The 21,840-nt window shown below is 44.9% G+C and overlaps 1 protein-coding gene across 3 annotated transcripts in view; it reads left to right on the top strand.

Moving 5' to 3' along the window:
• Positions 1-9,182: 9,182 nt before the first annotated feature.
• LOC147634881 (small GTPase LIP1-like) overlaps positions 9,183-21,840 on the top strand; it is a 63,205-nt gene continuing 50,547 nt past the window's right edge. The window contains exon 1 of one of the 3 annotated variants that reach the window (XM_086804097.1): positions 9,183-9,445. In XM_086804097.1, the coding sequence (XP_086660223.1) occupies positions 9,355-9,445 (91 nt within the window). In that variant the 5' untranslated portion in view covers positions 9,183-9,354. The remainder of the gene's footprint in view (positions 9,446-21,840) is intronic. The other 2 variants (XM_086804099.1, XM_086804098.1) reach the window with 2 other exon arrangements.

Genomic DNA, 21,840 nt, shown 5'->3' on the forward strand with positions numbered 1-21,840 from the left:
CTTCTTTGGAGGCCCCCCACCCATTTGACACCCCTCTTAAAGCTCTACGCTTCCCTCCAACATAGGTTCACTGTTGGAATTAGGGTTGCAGGAAAGCACACAAAGCTTGGAGAAGAAGAAGCAAGAATGCACACAACACACAGTGTATTAGATTGTGTCAATGTACAGAGATAAGTTAGTCCTAGAATCATGGGCGTATATACAAGCCGGGGGAAAAAACCTCCTAAAGAGGGAAAAAGTGCCCTGACGGTCCTAAGTGTGTTCACACACATCACTGCCTATATATATGGCAACAAATCCCCCCTGGGAGTGATGGTGTGAACGAGAGCTGGCACTCATGTATAGGGAAGTGCCATGCCCGAAGTAGATTAGTCCACAAAGGGGAGCAAGCCCAAAGCTTTGCGGAAAGCTTCAAACTTCTCACGAGGAAGCGCCTTTGTGAAAAGATCGACGAGGTTGTCCTATGTTGCACATATGCCAATATGCCAAGCTGATCTCTCCTGCTGAGAGTCTCTCCCTGACATAGTGATAATGCACCTCAATGTGCTTTGTGCAAGCTTGAAAAATTGGGTTTCTCGCAACTGCCAATGCGCTCTGACTGTCAGTGTAGATAGAGGTAGCAGACTCCTGTCCAACACCCAAGTCAGCCCATAAGCTGTCTGAGCCACACACACTCAACCGTAGCTGTGAAAGCTGCCCTGTACTCAGCTTCACAACTAGAAGTGGCCACAGTAGGTTGCTTCTTGCTCAACCAAGATATGCATGAGCTACCGAGCATGAAACAAAACCACTTGTTGTGGACACTCTTGTGTCATAGCAGCCAGCCCAATCTGAGTCCGAAAAAGCATGTAAATCTGGCGGCAACGATCCTCCCTTGGGATAAAACAGCCCAAGATGTATGGTGCCACTCAAGTAGCAAAAGATGCGTTTAATTGCCTTCCAATGCTGAGACCCTGGGCTATGCATAAACCTGCTCACCTGTGAGACTGCAAACTGAATGTCCGGCCTCGTAATGCATACATAAATGAGGCAACCAACAGCTGTCTGATAGAGTGTGAAATCAAAGTGATCTCCAGCATCATGAAGACTCAACTTCAAACCTGTCTCCATTGGAGTAGCAATAGGCTTGCAGTCTTCAAGGTCGAATCTCCGCAATAATGCCTCAATATACTTTGTCTGACAGAAAGCAATACCTCCATCACATTACTTAAATTGTATCCCCAAAGAATGATGCAAATGCCCCAAATCTGACATCTCAAAAGAGATTCAAATCAGCCTTAAAATCAGCAATATGACTCTCATTTGGTCCTGTGAGCAGCATGTCATCGACATAGAGAGCAATGATTATATGTACATCATCCACACGTTTAACATACAAAGTGCTTTCTGTTGGACTATTTTGAAAACCATGTGCAGTCAAATATACATGTATCGTTTCATACCAAGCTTGTGGAGCTTGCTTTAAACCATACAAAGCCTTTTTCAACCTGCATACTTTGTTTTCCTGCCCTCTTTGAACAAAACCACAAGGCTACAATACATACACCTCCTCATGCAAATCTCCATTCAAGAACGCAGTCTTTATGTCCAACTGATGTACATTCCAACCATTATGAGCTGCCAATGCACAAATGGTACGAATGGTAGTCATACGACAAGTGGGAGCAAAGGTCTCATCAAAATCAATGCCCTTTTCTTGAGCATAACCCTTTACAACAAGTCTAGCCTTATAGCGATCAACACTGCCATCTAGCTTTCATTTCAACTTAAAAACCCACTTACATCCAATGACCTCTTTACCAATAGGCAAATCACACAAAGACCATGTACCGTTCTTCATTATAGCATCATATTCACTTTGTATTGCAGCCAACCAATTTTTTGATTTTTGTGCCAATTAGATGAAAGAGGTTCTTCCTCTTCACACATACTAGACACAGCCAAAGCATAACAATCTGATGCATAAGAGCCATGCTGAAAACCTGAACGAGTACGACTAGAAATAGGTGCATCAATTTTACTATCATGCAAGGTTTGCACCGGCCATTTAGGCATACCTCTAGCCTGCTCATTTTCAGCCCTATCCTCATAAATTACATCCTGTAAATCTGCATCAGAAATAGGCTGATCTATGATGTCGTTTGAAATGTGCATAGGCTGAATATTTGCCTCATTAGGACTTACATTTGAATTCCCACCTGTAAACAGAGGCAAAAACGTATCAAATACATCCCGTGAGCTCACACCTGTCTCTTTGGTACATGATAACAAAGGCTACACAGCATCTTCCACAAAAACAACATCTCGACTAATCAAGATACGCTTTGACTGCGGATGATACAATCTATAACCCTTGCTCTCAGCACTGTAACCAACAAAAATGCATTTGACAGCCTTATCATCCAATTTTCTACGTTGTTGCCCAGGCACTAAAGCATAGGCCAAGCAACCAAAGACACGCAAGTGACCAATAGAAGGCTTCCTGCCATGCCAAGCTTCGTATGGAGTAACAGATTGCAAGGCCTTAGTGGGACACCTGTTGAGTACATATGCAGCACACATGACAGCCTCAAGCCAAAACGCATGTGGCAAAGCTTGGCTCTTGACCATACATCGTTTCCTCTCAACAACACCATTTTGCATAGGGGTATATGGCACTGTACATTGGTGTTTTATCCCACGACTAGCCAGAAATGCATCAAACTCTTTAGACATGTACTCCCCCCCTCGATCAGAATGAAGGGTGCCCACAATACAATTGAATACATTTTCAACCATAAGCAAAAACTATTTGAAGCACAAAAACACTTCGGACTTTGCCTTCAGTGGATATACCCATGCATGCCTTGAGTAATCATCAATGAAAGTCACGAAGTACAAGTGTTTACCAAATGACGGAGTTTGCATAGGCCCACATACATCACTATGTACAAGTTGCAATTTGCGAGTGGCCCGCACATAACCATCCTTTGGAAACGCAAAACGCTGCATTTTGCCCAAAATACAACCTTCATAAACATGTTTTAATGGTGTCTCAAGAGGGAGCAATGAAGCAACCATATCAGATTTCTGCAAACGCAGCAAACTAGCAAAGTTCAGATGACCAAAACGAGCATGCCATAGTTTTGCATCTAAAACTGCCTTTTCATCAGAAATTGCATTTGCTGAATCATCCACACACTTGTCATAAGAATTGAGCCTATACAGCCCACGAAACAAGGTGCCAGATGCAATAATCGTATCACCAGAAGTCAAATCATGAATAGTACATCTGTCATCCACAAATTTGACTACAAGTCCAAGTCTAGCAAGCGTAGAGACAGACAATAGATTCTTCTTTATCCCTGGCACATACAAAGCATCTGAAAGTGTGAAAGCGTTGCCATTTGCAGCAATAAGCATAATTTTACCAACACCCTTCACTGGGTAAGAAGCATTATCGGCACATGTGACAGTATTCCCATTAGGGAAAGCCTCAAGACAAGTGAACAATCACAATGCGAGGTAATGTGCTTTGTAGCACCACTGTCAGAATACCATACATCAGAGTCAACAGAAACTGCCAAACATGCATCATGTAAAGATGGGTCAAACTGGCAATACACGCTAAACGCCCATTCTGTATCCTGCACAACATTTGCAGATTATGCATTTGTAGAAGCATCCGCTATTGTGGCTGCATTTGACTCTTTCTTCTTTGCCTCTTTAGCCTTTAGCTTAGGGCAATAATGACATGATCAGTTGCCTTACAATAGTTGCACCTGATCTTTTTCTTGCCTTTATCAAGAGCCTTCTCAGACCTATTGTTGCTACCTGTGGAAGGAGAAGAAGTTGCAGACCTACTAATAGGAGAAGAAACAGTGGAAGGGGCTGCCTTACCACTTCTTCTCTACTGGGCAGCAACAAATTCCTGATCAATTGCCTAGCCGTGTTTTACCTGGACTGCGCTTCTTGCAAGATCTTGTTGACTAAAGTATCATACTTGACAACATCAGGTCTGTCCTCAGTAACAAGTCTCCACGTGGAAGCAAAAGTATGATATGACTCAGGTAAAGCATCAAGAACAGTCTGCACAAGAGAATGATCAGGAATAATCTCACCTGCAGAAATCAGCTGTTCCTTGAGATCTTTAATCTCAGCAAGAAAAACATTCATGTCATCATCTTCCTGCATAATCTTCGATTCTAGCTCTTTACGCAGGTAAGAGATTTTTGCCTCGTTACGACCTGCATACAAACCAGCTAGAATATCCCAAGCCTGTTTTGCTGTTTTAGCTGAACGAATATGTGGAGTGATGTTACGTTTGACAGAAAGTGCAATCAAGGCATGAGCCTACGCATCTTTACCATCCCAACAACGAGCTTGTTCAGCAGTGGGTAAAACAGCAGCAATAGTAGAGCTGCTAGAACCTGCAATATCCTCAACAGATCCTACATCCACAAAACCTGGACGTACATCCATACCCTGCACAATGTTCCACACTCCTTTTGCAACCAAAACATGCTGCATCATGTATGCCCAAAGTGGGTAGTTGCTGTCTCCATCCAGTTTGTCATCAGCAACAAACAACATGCGAAATACATCATTGCTGTTATCAGCCATGGCCACTGACTGAAACTGATGCAAAAGCTACCTGTAATGAAGCAAAGACTGAATAGAAAACAACTCGTGCTATGTAGCATGGTCCACAATAGAATACGTATGCCTGTTTTGCAAAAAACTGCACCGTTAAAATTTCTACACAAAATGATGAAAACACATGTACAGAACTTGTAATGCAAAAAGGGAGCCCGAAACGACCTCAGATGCAATTTCTGAGAACGCATTGCCCTACAGGCTTAACTACAGGCAAGCTATCGTGAAAGCTCACCTCAATCGAAGAACGTGAGTCGGAGGGTGCAAGCGGCGTAGCCTTGGGAGTCGATGCCTGCTCTGATACCAATTGTTGGAATTAGGGTTGCAAGAAAGCACACAAAGCTTGGAGAAGAAGCAGCAAGAATGCACACAACACACAGTGTATTAGATTGTGTCAATGTACAAAGATAAGTTAGCCCTAGAATCATGGGCGTATATACAAGCCGGGGGAAAAAACCTCCTAAAGAGGGAAAAAGTGCCCCGGCGGTCCTAAGTGTGTTCACACACATCACTGCCTATATATATGGCAACATTCACCCACCGAGTATGTAATCACATCATATTAAACATAACACAACCAACAATTAACCGTCTTAAAGCTCTATGCTTCCCTCCAACCTCATACAACATAGGTTCACCCACCGTGTGTAATCACATCATATTAAACATGACACAACCAACAATCAACCCATCCACAAGGACATTCCAGTTGCTAAGGGCATTAATTCATGAACAAATACATCCAATGACATTAATTCATGATCAAATACATCTAAGGACAACCGTGATTCTGCAGTCTTCAAAATCAGAGCGCGTGATTGCTAGGTCACCAATCACAGTGCCACATCACCAATAATGCTTTAAAAAATCATGATGCCACATCACCAATCATGCTTTAAAAATCAAGATGCCACATCACCAATCACAGTCACAGCGTGATTGCCACATCATCTCAGCACAATCACGTCAACACCACTGTGATGACTGCACAATCTCGAAATTTAATTCTTCTATAGACACCCCAACCTTCACCATCATGCCTTCTCTCGTGTGCTGCTATGCTATAAACGATTGAAATCATGAAAATTGTCATGCCGTGATTTTGTAGCCTGCTAAATCACAGTCGTGACTGTGAAAACACAGAGTTGCATTTCATTCCTCACCTCTCACCTAGTTCTGTGCTAATACATCATTCTAACATTTAACCTTTGACAAGGGACCATGATGATGCTCCTACTAGTTAGTAAATTGAAGTATTCTATGTTTTAACATCATGGAAGGCAAAGATACCAATCAAAGATGACGACCAAAACACCAAGAAACATTGTTTTTCCTCCTCACATTTCAACCTTATCCACTTCTCTACCATATAGATTGCTCCAAAAGCCATGCTTGGGAAAAGGGACTTGAGAGGGGGCAGTGGGGAGACTAAAAAACGAGTAGAAAGGAACTGGTTATTTTCCTTGGCAATGGCACCATACAGATTGCTCCAAAAGCCATGCTTGGGAAAAGGGACTTGAGAGTGGGCAGTGGGGAGACTAAAAAACGAGTAGAAAGGAACTGGTTATTTTCCTTGGCAATGGCACCAAAATTGTTATGGTTGCACAACCCTATGCTAGAATGCTCCCACACCAATTCATGGTTACCTTAACTTGTCATGGGTACTTACTAATTCTCGAGCTCGTAACTCTTGAAATCTCCAAGCTCTATTAGTAGTGCTTGTGCTTCTTCTCCTCCGAATCCCTCTTCTTGTTATCATTGCAAGAAGCTCCGTGTTCACTCATAAGGACTCTCACTCCTCTCACTTTCACTCACTCTCTCGTAATGGGTAAGAGGCATATGCACCAAGAAGAATCGTGCACACTACTCTTAACTCTCTCTCTCTCTCTCTCTCTCTCTCTCTCACACACACACACACACACACACACACACACACACACACTCACACTAAGAGCAAGTAGAAGAGCAAAAATCAAGTGCCACAAAGGGGGATTGTGTCTTTGCATTATGAGAAAATGTCTTATATATAGCTGGCCCATTATTCACACTAGGGTACCCAAACCTAACTAATAAGCTTGGGCATTTGCTAGCTTTTCTCATAATGTATACAATGGTTTATAGTGTTGTTACATGACAATTATTACATCTCTCTTGTCACAATAGAGGTGACAAATTTGTTAATCCGAAAATGGGGTTAACAATGCTTAAGCTTCATCAAATCTTCCATATAAGCATAATTCACCAACTTAGATTGAGCTCTCATGTACTCCTCTATCCTTTTTGACTCCAAGGATCGGATGAACAACCAGAGTTGATGGCCAAGGGAGCCTTGTCATCAAAGAGCTGCTTCACCCACTTAGGTAATGGCTTAGCCGTTGGTGGGTTAGCAAGCTTACTACCTTCATCTTCATCCTTAGATTCCACATCTTGTGGAGATGTGCAGTTAAGAGAGCCTGTTGAGCATTGTTTGGTTGTGGCTGTTGGGTAGGGACCTCCTCTATCAATGAGGAAAGAGTCACATTCTCCTCTTCCTCCATGCAATGTGGCATCTCACTTTTTGGGTTCCCACTTGGTCCGAGTAGCATTAGGAACATGCACAAAATAGTCAAAACCAAAAATCCTAACATGTGCAACTGAAGGTTTCTTACAGGCTTTGCGGGTGTGTCATCCCTTTAACTGCTTTGGTGCTATTCATGTTGAGCATGTAGACCGTAGTGTGTCTCAACCCAGAAAGTGTGTGGCAACCCTTTAACAGCTTTGGTGCTATTCATGTTGAGCATGTAAACCACAATGTGCCTCAACCCAGAAAGTGTTTGGCAACCGTTTCCCATTAAGCATATTCCGGGCCATTTTTTAGATGATGCAGTTCTCATGCTTTGCTACTCCATTTTGCTCCGTTGTATGAGCAATGCCTTTTGATACCACCCTCCTTATAGTCAGCCTCAAATTCCTTTGATGCTCCATGATTAGTGTAAAACTTCTTCAGCTTGTGCCCTAGTTCACTCTAGACCAAGCTTAGCCATTCTTTGAATCTCCCAAATGCCTCGACCTTTTCTTTGAAAAAGTATACCCATGTCTTTCTACTGTATCAACAACATGAAATGGAAAGAACCGCCTAGAGCATGTGTGTTCATCTTCTTCTGAGAGAGGTCAACATGGACTAGCTATAGAGGAGATTGTGATCTACTGCTAGCCTCCTCATGGAAAAGACTATCGATGCTACTTGCCCATCACACAAGCTTTGCACGTATTTGACATTTTAGAGCTTATGCAAAGATATCATTGATTTTGTCACAAAGAGCTTAGTATCCACTTGGTCATTGTTATCGAGCTCAGTCTTCTTAGGTTTTTCCTTGAGAGTATCTACTTGCTTCTTCCTACACTCATTCTAGACATGACCCTTCTTGTTTTGCAGACTAGTAGCACTTACCCTTCCCTTTTCCTTTTGTTGGTAGAGAAAGCAATTTCTCCACCCTGATGTGCTTTGAAGCGCATCTCCTCTTCCAAAAGCATGGATCTGAATTCTTCAAAAGTTAGTGCTAGACTTTTGACCTGCATGTTCAATGAGATCACTAGATTCTCCTGGGATTCTTCATCCTCCTAAGAGTTGTAATGTTGCTTCTCCTTGCGAGAACTTCTCTATGGTGGTAAGTTGATTCTCGAGGTTTAAAACCCTTGTTTGATTAGTTGTCTCATGCTGATTCTTTAGAATTGACGAGGCTTCTACAACCATGGAGACATACTGGATCAGAGTCATGAAAAAAATCATGCTCAGGCAAAGTCATGAAAAAATCACGGCTTCTGCTAGCGCATGTAGACATGCTAGATTAGAGTCATGAAAAAATCATGGGTTTTGTAGCCATGGAGACATGTTGGATCAAAGTCATGAAAAAATTATTAAGGCTGGTGACAATGAAACACATAATATTTACATCCCTGGTGTAAAGACATATATGTATAGTAAATATATAATAATACATTATTAATATGAAAATTTAATATAAATATATTTTAATAATATAATAGAAAACATAAATATATATAATAAAATAATATAGGTATATATTTAATAAATAAAAAAAAATAAAAAAATAAATATATATAATAAATTTATAATAATATAATATAATAATGACATATTGTAAAAATATAAAAATATATTATTAATTCCGCACACACAATCACACACGTGCGTGTGGAGGGTGTGTGTGTGTGAGAGAGAGTTTCTACATGTGTGTATGCGAGACAGGTGTGAGGAAAAAGAGATTGCATGTGCATGTGTGTGTGTGTGACAGAGGGTTGTGTCTGTGCATGTGATAGAGATATAGAGAAAATGCATATGAGAGGGAGACACATAGATATGTGTCTGTGAGAGAGTCACACATAGACACATACACACCCATACACATGTGCACACAAATACACACAACACACACATAAACACACACATACACACGTGCACATTTGTATGCACAAACTTCATGCCACAGCAACGTCGTATATTATTGTTAAAATAGGTAGCTATAATTCATAAATAAAACAAACGAGTGTGTATATAGTGCGAAGTAAAGCTGCGAGGAGGAGATCCAAGCCAAGACATACTAAAGCTGATTTTGCGTTAATCAGATCACAAGACAGGGTGACCCCCCCTCCCCCAACCCAGAAAATTCAGAAGCAGAAAAGGAAGGCTTTATATGTCCGTTTGCAAAGCCGGGTGTTATGATTTCAAGGCTGGATAAAAAGCACGATGGAGGTAACGCAGACAACACGCCCTCTGGCCAAGTGCGAGTGCTTGTCTTGGGCGATTCAGGTCAGAAGAAAACCCTCTAATTAGTTTTCTGTACTTTATGAACTGAAAAAATGACCCTCATTGCACATTCTGTTCAAAATGCGCAATCTCTATTTGTTTTTTTTCAATTTAGTTGCTGATCTATTTTTTTTAAAATTTTCGAACTTTGATTTGAGCATAAACACATCTCTTGCAAAAATTTACAATCCCCCTTGTTTTGTTTTTAAATTATAAAATATAGAACACATTGCCTCTGTCCTTTAGGTTATTTTGTTTTACCCCCATGGATTTTCCTGGTGACTCTTTATTTTTAATTTTTCTGAATTATAGTTTATGCTACGATGAGGTCCAACTTAGGCAAAATACTGCATTCATGCAAGTACAAAGGGTTGTTGAGATGTGCTTTTGCTCTACCTTGAGGGAATGGGCATTTTTGATTGTGAGATTCAAAGCTGTGCACTTGAGTAGGATTCGTTACCAGAAAGCGGAACTGAATCCCTCCCCCCAGGCTCTTTGACCAGCCTCAATTATGCCTTCAGTCTGTGCTTGTCCATATTCAGCCTTTCTCAAAAAAAAACTATATCTAAGTCTGCCTTCCTTCGAACTACCCCCTCACTTAAGCACATCTGCCTGTTTTTCTCTTGGGAGCACACAGTGAGGCTTTGAGGGGCTTGTGATCAGTAGCCATCCCTAGTAGGGAGTGGCATGAGCTGTACTAGGGATGGCATGAGCTGAAGTCATTCATCTTCTCCAGCTCCACAAGTGGCCATTTTCTTACGTTGGGTCCTTGGTTTCAGCGATGAGCTGCTGTTTTGATCTTTACCATTCGGACAAGAAGTTGACTGATCCTCACCCTAGGCGGCCACTGTTCTGTCCCATGTACTTCAGTCCTGGTTGTGGTGGGCCCTCTCCCATGGAGTTGTGTTACATGTGGAAGCTTAATGGAATGAGAGAGAGAGAGAGAGAGAGAGAGAGAGAGAGAGAGAGTTGTATTAACGTCTACAAAAGGCCAAAATGACCTATGAGACCGAAAGGTTACATCATGTCCATGAAATACATCATCATGGGTACTAAAAATAAAAATCAAAGAAAGTAACAAGAGCTGAAATGCCAGATCTGATCCCAAAACAAAAAGTGTCCAGCTCTCATATCACCCTAAAATATACTGCAGAGGACGTTGCAACATGGCACCCAATGTAGTAAAGCTGGGCCAGTGGGAGAAAGTCCTGTGGTGGTGGGAGATGATGGCTCTGGTCCTCCTATAGTGACGTGGGCGTGGGCGGGGACGGCGCCAGGCTCTGCATAGCTCAGTGGCTCTATCTAGTGTTACTCCTCTCGGCTTAGCTCTTGCATGAGCTTGAAGGTCGGGTGTAGTGGGTGAATCTGCCCTCGTCGCTTTGGTCTGGAAGAAGAGTTAAATGTCTATAAAAGTTCAAATTGGCCTATGAGACTGAAGTGTTACGATATATCCCAACCTAGATAGTACAAAACGAAATGAACTGAATGTGAAAGGGTAAGAGCTAAGTGATAGATGAGGTAATGTACACAGCTCCTTAGGGTGCACCTCTCCCTGGTAGTGGTTCATGTAGAACATCGGCCATGGGGCAATCAAGGGTAGCTGCCACCTAGGTCCACCAAATCGGATGGCTAAGTGGAAGCAGTCTGGTGCCACTGTTTTGTCTCTGAAGAAGTTGGTTGTAACATGCGGAAGCTTCGTGGTCGAATTGGTAACTTCAATGCTCAGAGTTCAGCAATCATTCACAACGAATACAACACAAAATTATAGAAGATGTGCAGAAAATAGAGACAAAGAGAGAGGGAGAGAAGAGGACACAGTATTGGTTCCCAAATACCCTGTAGGGCCCCCACCACGAATGGTGTATTTACTTTATTAGAATGATGTAAATCTGAAAATAAAGACTGAATCTTGACCTGCAATGTTCACCTTGGTTGGAGCACTCCCCTTGGCTGTCCTGGCCCTTGGAATGCGGCAACCCTTCATGAATAATGAGATGAATTTACTGTTTTCTTGGTTGGGCTTTTATACCCTCTACTGATGCTGGTCGGCCACCCCAACAGAGGTCGGCCTGCTGAATATTCTCACGACTAGCAAAAACAAGCATTAAATGCTGCTTGAAGTCATCGTTTCACACCTATTAATGATTGGCCATCCAAGCACACATGCTGGGCTGCTGGGCAGCCCCTGCGTTCATAGTAGCAACAGAATGGGAACGGGAATGGAACGAAAGCCCCATCAGGGGAACGGGAAAGGGAACGAGGGGGGACGGTAAGGGGGAACGAGAGCGAAAAAGTGGGGGGAAAGTAAGTAGCCTTGCTGCCTTGCCTTGGAAAGTAGGAGTCGAAGTCTAAAGAGACACGAGAGAGGAGCCCACTCGTGACTCAGAGTTGTCAAGCATGCCGCACGGGCCTAAGAAGTATGCGGGTAGGCGACAATAGGGCACGTCTTTCAAGGATATCCATAGGCGGCTCGCGACAGCAGGTACACTTTTTCTCTTTTTTTTTCTTGGCCAAACATAAAAAACGTTCCCCAAAGGGGGAACGGCAGCTAGACGTTCCATGTAACCGTTCCCCCACGTTCCCCTAGCCGTTCCCATGCCAAATCGTTCCCCCATGCACGTATTGCATGTAGGAAAAGGGAACCAGCCTATAAGGCTACCCCAAAACAGGGCTTAGAGCCTATGTAGTGGGCATGGGGGAGGTTTAGAACCACCCCAAGGCGCCAGGAGGGCCCTATGCTGTGCCCACCAGCCCTAGCATGGGTTGGGCAGGCTGTTGGCCAGCCCTAGGGGCCCTAGCCAGGCAGCCGCGATAGGGCCCAGGGTCCAGGCCAGCTAGTCGGCTAGGTGTGGGGCAGCCCACACAGCCAACGCAGGCATAGTAGCAGGGGAACACCGTTTCCACCCCTTGGGAACGATGGAACGCGTTCCCCCAAGGCTAAGATGCCTAAACCGGGTGGAATCCTACATGCATCTACAGTGTTCGGCATCTGGTCGCAAACCAGATACTCAGATCATCTGACATCATTCCAGAGGGAGACTCACAGTATGGACTGGCACTCCTTCATGTGCAGGACAAATTACAATGCACACTTGACCTCGGACGCATAGAGTGGAACCTTGGCTAACTCGTCCCGAACTGGGCTCACATGGGACCAGTTGCCACCCTAGGTCTTGCACCTTCTTGTTCAGATATGTCTACGTGGCATCCAAGTATGGGATGTGTCACGACCGTGTGTTTTTCTCTGGACAGTATGCAGGTGTGCACGGGGACATGGTGGATAGTGTGAATGGCATCAGTTTGGAGTTGAAAAGGAAACCCATGTGTGGACAACCCCAAGTGTGAAGGAGACAAAGAGATTTTAATTTAAAAGGTTTTATAACCTTTGGTGGCCCAAGGACCAAAAGCTAATTTGGGAGACACCTCTTTCTATCTCATGCTTTTTGGTAGGCTGCTGAATCTGAAGGGTGTGCGCGTTTTTCTCTTGGAGGGGCTGACGGATTGAAGCTGCGGCACACGTTCTGTCTCTCCCTTTTTCGCTTGGCACACGGATGACTGGACTGCTTGTTGAGGGGAGCACACACGCTTATGGAGGGGCTGGTGGCTGTAGAGAGAGACTTCTCTCTTGATAAAAAGCAAGGCGGGCAGGGTCCCAGAGCCGGCTGCAGTACACGCACAGCCTGCAGGAGCTTTTGCTTTTTGGAAGGCTGGTCGGAGCTCTCCCTCTCTTTCGTCGAAAAGTTGGGGGATGGACTGCACTTGCTCTCTCTCTCTCTCTCTCTCTCTCTCCCTCTCTTGGAAGGAGGCACAGGGCTGTAGGCGGCTGCAGGAAGTGCACAGCTGTGTGGGTTTCTCTCTTTCCCCTACATACTTGTGGGGCATCAACTTGGTGTTTGGTGGCTCCGAACACATGAACACAGACATCATGTCGATGGCGTTCAATGGATGGAACTTTCACCTTCTCTTTGCTTTGGTTCAGGACTGTTTTGGAAAGGGTTTATGGACTGTTTCGTGGCAGTGCATGTGGCTACGAACATGAGCAATTAGGTTGTTTTTGGTTGGCTGCAAATTCAGCTAAGTGCTTGGGTTTCCGGCTGCAAGTACAGGTCAATTGAATGTGTTCCTTGGCATGGGAGTGATGCAAGCTCGCATGGCTGCATGCTCATGGAGCAGATTGTTTTCTTCTTGCTGGAAAGGAACAGAGGGACCTACAGGTATGGGCATCTCTATGTTTCCAGATGTTTCATGAGGGAATAGGTAACCTGGATCTGTGTCTTACCTATGGGACTGTCAAAGCATAGGAAGACCGAGATTTATGTTTTCCTGTCGTGCCATCATTGTGCCCGACAGAAATGTTTAGTACTTGTTCCATGAACGGGAGATATGTCCATGATACTGTTTGCACATGCATTCATGTTTTGCATGTTTGGAACTGTTTTCGCATGACTTGTATTTTTGTGTTTGCCTGTTTGACGTGCCACTTACTGAGCGAGGATGCCTGCCAGTGAGTCGTGAAGTTTGCTCTGTCTTCTGACGAGTTTTGTTGCGTGTGAACAAGTGGTAAGTGTATTGCAATTGTTTATTTTATAGCTTTCTTTCTAACCTTTATTTTTTTTATAAGGTTGCAAGTTCACATTCATTAAAGAGTGGGCACCCTCCCAAATATTTCATGATGTCCTTGGTAGGGTGGGCACCCATTATGGGCACCCACGTATGGGTCAAGGTGGGGAGGGAAACCCCTCACTTAATCTTATGTGTGGGGGTGGGTGCATGGCCACCTACCCACCCCTCACCTTGAGACTTTGGAACTGGCCGCCTCCATGCAACTGTGGTGGGCCGGTCAGCTGTTTATCATGCACCCCCTTCCATCGCTTAGGAGTGAACCTCCTCTTGCTTATAATCAGTTGCGCACAGGCCTCTTATCATCTTGCTAGATACAGCTGCACGCTGGTGAACTGCGCACAGGCCTCTTCTCCGCTTGCCCTTAGGTTGCTGCATGCTGGTGGGCTGCGCCCAGGCCTCCTCTCCACTCTGCAGGCGGCTGCGCCAGACAGCAGGCAGCTGTGCCCACTCTGCAGGCGGCTGCACCATACAGTAGGCGGCTGCGTCCATAAACCTCTCCACTCTGCAGACAGCTGCGCCTAGACACAGGCGGCTGCGCCGGACACCGCTCCACTTGCTGACGGATGCGTTTAGATCTCTAGGCGGCTGCGCACTCTTCCCTCTTGCCAGTAGGCTGCTGCGCCCTGGTGTCCATCTCTAGCAGCTGCACTTTGGCGCCTCGGGTATTTGTCTTCCACTAGCGAGCTACAGGTAAGTGGATTGAGATTTAAGCAAAGGACTGTGATGTAAATCTGATAAGGGATACTCTCTGCTGCTAACACTCGTTCGGTGCTGGGTAGTCCAAGCTTCTGGAGAACCACGGTCCATGGGTGCTGAGATCGGGAGAGCGAGGCTTTAGCACGGGAGCGCCTGTTTGTGCGTGGTCCTGGAACACCAGTGGGGCGCTCCCTGCGGATTCCAGTGAAGGCACGGGACCATAGAGACTAGACTTCCTCAAGTGCTCCTTCGAACGACTACTCCAAGTCTCTTGTTTGGTAACTGTATTCATTTCAGTTGTACATGGACATCATCTGGTTGGTTGAACCCATGGAGCATTGTATCTTTTAAATACTCCCAATAATATATCATATATTGAGGGGGGGGGGGTCGGCCCGTTCTGGCCCCAGTGCTGGTGTCCATTGATCAACATTTCATTTCATTTCAGTTTTCAGTTGTAAATAAGTTGTCCATTCAAATTGTGATATTTAAGTTGTGCTATTATGCGTGTGGGCGTCCAACGGAGTCTATTCCCACTTGACGGGATCGGTTTCACAAACACAAGAATGCAAGTCACGCGAAGACAGTTCCAAGCATGCAAACATGAATGCATGTGCAAACAATATCATGGACATATCTCCCGTTCATGGAACAAGTACTAAACATTCCTGTCGGGCACAATAATGGCATGACAGAAAGTATAAATCTTGGTCTTCCTATGGAGTGACAGTCCCATAGGTAAGACACAGATCGAGGCACGAGCCTCCCTATGGAGTGACAGTCCCATAGGCAAGACACGGCACAAATACTGGCTCTTCCATGGCGTGATAATCCCATGGATAGAACACAGTCCAGGTCATACACGGGTGGCACCAGTCTGGCTCCTGTCCATATGACACCATCCTGCTAACACGGGTGGCACCAGTCTGGCTCCCGTCCATATGACACCATCCTGCTAACACACGGGTGGCACCAGTCTGGCTCCCGTCCATGTTATGCAAAAATACTGGCCCCTTCACATGAGACACCGGCCTGGCCTCAAGTGAACGAGACACAAATCTGGAGATGGACCAAATGGTTGGCCAATTGGTGACACAATGTGAGTCTTTTGATGTAAACAATGGCTGGACTTATTTGTGGATGCCGAGTGGATATGAAGCCATGATGCAGGGTCTTTGCAGGCTTGAGGAGTTCTACTGTGACGGTTGAGTTTCCAGCCTTATTGTAATCAAAGCTCTTATAATCAATTAAAGAAATACCGCAAGGGGTGCCACTGCGTTTTGGGGCTGTTGGGGTAAAGGCATTATGCCCACCCTTATAGTGTGTACAAGCCCATAAGTTATAGTACATAGTACACTTAGTACTTTTAATGTACTAAGTGCACTATGTGTACTAGTGCAATATACATGTGTGATAGGGGAGTCACACACTCATATCTTGATGAGTTGACTTATCCCCACAACTCTCTCTCTCTCTCTCTCTCTCTCCCTTGCTTCTCTGTGTATGTCTCCCACATGAACTCGAACCCTAATCTTATCTCTCCCATTCAACTGGTATCAGAGCTAGTTATTTTTCTAGGGTTTCGTCGCTGCAGAGAACCTGCGTGTGCTGCATGGATCTGCGTGTTACATCATAGCAGGGGTTGGTCGCCTGTGAGTGCTGGTTCTCGTGTGTTGGGCGCAGCCTGTGTGTGAAGAGGCCAGAAGCGACCAGATACAAGCGCAGGCAGTGCAGCAGGTAGCCTACGCTGCCCAGCAGGCAGTAGCCACGCTGCCCAGCAGGCGCACTTCAGCGCACCAACAACAGGCGCACCTCAGCAGACAGCCTCCATACGTAGTGAGTGTGGTAGCGGGACACCCAAGAGCACGCGTAGTGAGTGTGGTAGCGGGTCACAAGCGGTGAACGTGTAGCGCTACACGGCGAAGGCAGCAAGGCGAAGTCGTCGACTGGCTTTCAGGCGAAGGCAGCGGCAACTGGGCGTGCATCCATTCGTGCGAAGTCGTCGGCTGGCTACAAGGCGTAAGATACTAGGCGAAGGCGTAAAACCACGTCTACAAGCTTTCCACGAGGACAGTTGAAATCGCCCAGCGATAACACGCCTGGGCTTCGACGGCTCGGTTGGGCAGCGTCAACAGCTTGTGTCTCCACGACTTCTGCAGCACGCCTGAAGAGCCCTCCAACAGCATCAGATTTCTGCAGAGCAGCACCAAATTCATCACCCACTTTTTTTTTCTGCAACAAAAAATCAGAAATTACAAGGTATTCTGCTTCAATTTTTTTTTTGGATTTGCAATTGAGCAAGTACAGTCATCAATTGAGCAGATACAGGTGCCGAATTGCTCAATTTCTGAGCAAAATTGGCAAAATTGGGTGACATTGGTCACAATCAGGATCAATTTGCAGGAAATTGGATGTCGAAATTTGGGGGTTTTGATGTAATTGTGCAATTAAGCAGTCATACATGCTGTATGGTGTGAGAAATCGCACATTCGGGCAAAATTGCAGCAAATTGCAGTGCAAATCAAGGGGCTTTTGTGCCGATTTGATTGATTTGCATGCAGGCAATCGCATTTGATGCTGTGGATAATGTGTTGATGCCTTACAAGCACTCAATGTGCCTGTAAATCAAGGGGCTTTCATGTATTGGATGTATATGTGGCTAGGGGGAAGCATCGTGAAGACTCTGGATGCCTTCATGTGCGTTAATGTACCATGTATGATCAGAAATTGATCTTAAATCAAGGGGCTTTTCAAGATTTTATGCTTGTTGAGCTTGGCAAAACAGCAGGCAAGACATTTATGCCTTGAATCCTCAGAAATCAGCTTGCAATCAAGGGGCTTTTGCCCAATTTCTGTTCGGGACTGTTGTATGCAGTGTTCGGGATTGTAAAAGTCTGATTTTCACTCATTTGGACAGCCAGGAGAGCATTTATTGCTACTGTACGTGCTGGTACAGATTTGGCACAGCTTTGTGCAAGTTTTGGCATGGCTGTACACTGATTTGAGTGAGGAAAAGGTTCAATTTCAGCTGCTGTACTTGTCGGTACAGGTTTGGTACATCACAGGTGAGCACTTGGTACTGTTGTACAGTACTTTGGAAGGGCAACAGAGCACATTTAAGGTGCTGTCCTAAATCTGCAGCACCCAGATTTTGGTGATTTCATCACATACAGTGGGAGTAGAGTTGCATTTGTGCTTCCGCAGTGGGAGATAAAGCTTGGGAGAACAACTGTGAGCACTTTGTGTGCTTTTGGTGCAGTGTTTGCACATTTTGCAGGGAGTCAGGCATTGACAGGTTGCATATTGCTATGGCAACCACAGGTGAGAGCTCTTCATTGCTTCACATCAAGAAGCTTGAAGGCTCACATAACTATGATATTTGGCAAACCCAGTGCTATAATGTGTTGCTCCAGAAGAAGCAGCACAAGCCTATCAAAGAAAGGGGTGTAAAACCCGCTTCTCTTACTGCTGAAGAGTGGGAAGATATGGATGAGCTGGCCAGATCCACCATCATGTTGTCTGTGTCAGACCACTGGTTGTTGCCAGAGGCTCTAAGGTGGACACTCTTTACTTCATGCATGCAGGTGTTTGTCACCATGCTAATGTAAATGCAACCGAGCTGCCGGAAATCTCTCTGTGGCATAGCCGGTTGGGACACATGAGTGTCAAAGGAATGGAGCAATTGTCTCGTTTGGGTTACTTGCCTTCTCTAAAGTTTTCAAGTTTTCAGTTTTGTGAGCATTGTATATATGGCAGGCAACTCCAGTGCCCCCACAAGAAAGCTCTTGGACAGAAAGATGCTCAGTTAGAGCTTGTGCATACAGATGTATGTGAGATGCCTCAGCTTTCTTTGGGAGGGGCAAAATATTTTGTGTCTTTTATTGATAATGCCACACGCAAGGTGTGGGTTTATCCTCTTCGTTTGAAGAGTGATACATTCGCAGTGTTTCAGAAGTTTGTTGCTCATGTTGAGAATCAAACTGGCAAAACACTGAAGGCTTTGCGTTCCGACAATGGTGGGGAGTATATGTCCAAACAGTTTCAGGACTTTTGTGATGCTAAAGGCATCAAGAGGGAGCTCTCTACTCCTTATGATCCTCCACAAAACGGGACAGCAGAGAGGATGAATAGGACTATATAGGAGAAGGTCCGTTCTATGTTGTCACATGCTGCGTTACCTCATGGTTTTTGGGCTGAAGCTGTTATGACAGCCGTTCATCTTATAAACAGGTCACCTAACACGAGGCTTGGTGGGAAAGTGCCAGAGGAAGTATGGACAGGGAAGCCTCCATCATACAAGCACTTGAAAGTGTGTGGTTGCGTTGCGTACGTGCACATACGCAGGGAAATGCGCACCAAACTTGATCCTAAGTCTCACAAATGCATATTCCTAGGATATGGTGACAGAGGTGAAATGGGGTATAGACTTTGGGATCCCGTGAATAGGAAGATTATACGCAGCAATGATGTCATTTTTGATGAAACATGCATGTATAAGGAGCCTGCAAGGCAACAGGAGCCTGGCAGAGTCATCTTTGATGATGATGGACATCATGGACAACAACCAAGGGCTGTAAATCAGCCATTACAGCAGCAAAACCAGCCCTTAAATGGTGCTGAAAATGGTCCAAATGGACAGCCAGAGATGGCAGAAGATATCCCTATGGATATACCACAGTTAGAGGAGATACCGGGCATGATTTTTCAGCCTTATGGCATGGAACAGGAGCCACCAATAGGTGATATGCAGGCTGGACAGCAACCTGCAAATGATGGTCATTGGGTACGGAGGTCCACAAGACCCTCCAGAGCCCCTGACAGGTTTGTTCCAGGGGTTGACTACTTGATGCTCACTGGAAGGTTTTGCCTTGCAAGTGGGTTTACAGGCTCAAAGTTGCACCTGATGCAAAGCCGAGATACAAAGCCAGGTTAGTGGCTAAGGGCTTCAAGCAGGAATATGGTGTGGACTTTGATGAGATCTTCTCTCCAGTGGTCAAAATGACCACACTTAGAGCTGTATTAGCTTTGGTTGCTCATGATGATCTAGACTTGATTCAGATGGATGTGAAGACTGCTTTTCTTCACGGTGATCTCCATGAGGAGATATATATGCAACAGCCAGAGGGTTATGCAGTAAGTGGAAAGGAGAAGCTTGTATGCAAGCTGAAAAAGAGTCTTTATGGGCTCAAACAAGCACCAAGAGAATGGTATCATAAATTTGATACATTCATGAAATCCCAGAAATTCAGGAGAAGTGACATAGATCACTGCTTATACACCAAGAAAGCTTTGGATGGCAGTCTATTGATCCTCATCTTGTATGTTGATGATATGTTGATTGCCGGGAAATCTCGTAAAGAGATGGATGCCTTGAAGAAGAGGCTGCATCAAACCTTTGATATGAAGGATTTGGGTGATGCAAATCACATTTTGGGTATGCGGATACTTCGGGACAGAAATCAGCATGTGTTGTATTTGTCTTAGAAGGAATACATTGGCAAAGTCTTGCAGAGGTTCAATATGGACGGGGGGAAGAAGACTAGTACTCCTTTGCCTCCATATGTGAAACTCAGTGCTATGGACAGCCCACAGTCAGATAGTGGCAGGGCTGATATGGCCAAGATTCCGTATGCTTCAGCTTGTGGCAGTCTCATGTATGCCATGGTTGCTACTACGCCGGACATTGCATTTGCAGTGGGAGTGGTTTCTAGATACATGGCCAACCCTGGCAAGAAGCATTGGGAAGCAGTGAAAGGTGTCATGAGATACCTGAAGGGCACACAGGATATGTGCATTTGTTTTGGCAAACATGATGCATTAGTGCATGGTTACACGGATTCGGATTATGCCGGTCATCCAGATAACCGGAAGTCTACTACCGGTTATGTGTTTACATTCACAGGAGGTGCTGTGTCATGGATATCCAGGATGCAGAAGTGCACTGCCTTATCTACTACAGAGGCCGAGTATATTGCAGCCACAGAGGCTTGCAAGGAGGCATTATGGCTATCTCGGTTAGTGGTTGATTTGGGCTATACAGGTGATATTCCATTGTTGCATTGTGACAGTCAGAGTGCCATCCAGTTGGCAAAGAACCCTGTCTTTCATGCAAAGACGAAGCATGTGGATGTGAAGTATCACTTCATCAGAGAGGTGATAGAGAACAAGCAAATTCAGCTTGTTAAGATTCGTACGGATGACAACCCGGCTGATCTGTTGACAAAGAGTTTGCCTTCGGAGCGGTTTGCTCATTGCAGACACTTGATGGGCATTGGATGAGGCCAGTTTCAGCCTTGATATGGCCTTGTATATTATCATGTACATGCTGATTTTTTCTTTTCCTTTACTTAAGGGCACTTTGCCTTTAAGTGGGAGGTTGTTGGGGTAAAGGCATTATGCCCACCCTTATAGTGTGTACAAGCCCATAAGTTATAGTACATAGTACACTTAGTACTTTTAATGTACTAAGTGCACTATGTGTACTAGTGCAATATACATGTGTGATAGGGGAGTCACACACTCATATCTTGATGAGTTGACTTATCCCCACAACTCTCTCTCTCTCTCTCCTTTGCTTCTCTGTGTATGTCTCCCACATGAACTCTAACCCTAATCTTATCTCTCCCATTCAGGGGCCAATCGGTGTCCGTGTACTGTTTGCAGGAGCACTCTAGCTCCCCCTGTTTGTTTTTCTTTTCTAGGTCCTCGATGGTGTTGAAGTGTTTTGTGTGCAAGTTTGTTTTTGCACCACCCTTTGGTTTTGTTTGAGGGACCGAGGCCGGTTTACAGGATGCACGTGACATCCCCTTTTGCTTAACTTGACAGAAGTTGCATAGCCTCCAAATAGTCTGTCAATAAAGCCGGATGGTCTTCAAAGAACTCTTTGTCAAGCCATACCGCTTCATGGGTTCCTAGGTCATGAAACTTGATGAGGAACTGTCTTTGTCTTCGGCTTGAGCCATGCTTGAAGCGGTGCAAAATGATTTGTTCTGGAACCATCACTTCAGCCTCATCAACTGTCAAGTCATACTGCTTCGTGGGTCCCTCGGTCCTGAAACTTGGTGAGGAACTGTCTTTGT

The sequence above is a fragment of the Cibotium barometz genome, chromosome 10, assembly GCF_041138505.1.
Source record: "Cibotium barometz isolate CiBa-2024 chromosome 10, ASM4113850v1, whole genome shotgun sequence".
NCBI classification, from domain to species: Eukaryota; Viridiplantae; Streptophyta; class Polypodiopsida; order Cyatheales; family Cibotiaceae; genus Cibotium; species Cibotium barometz.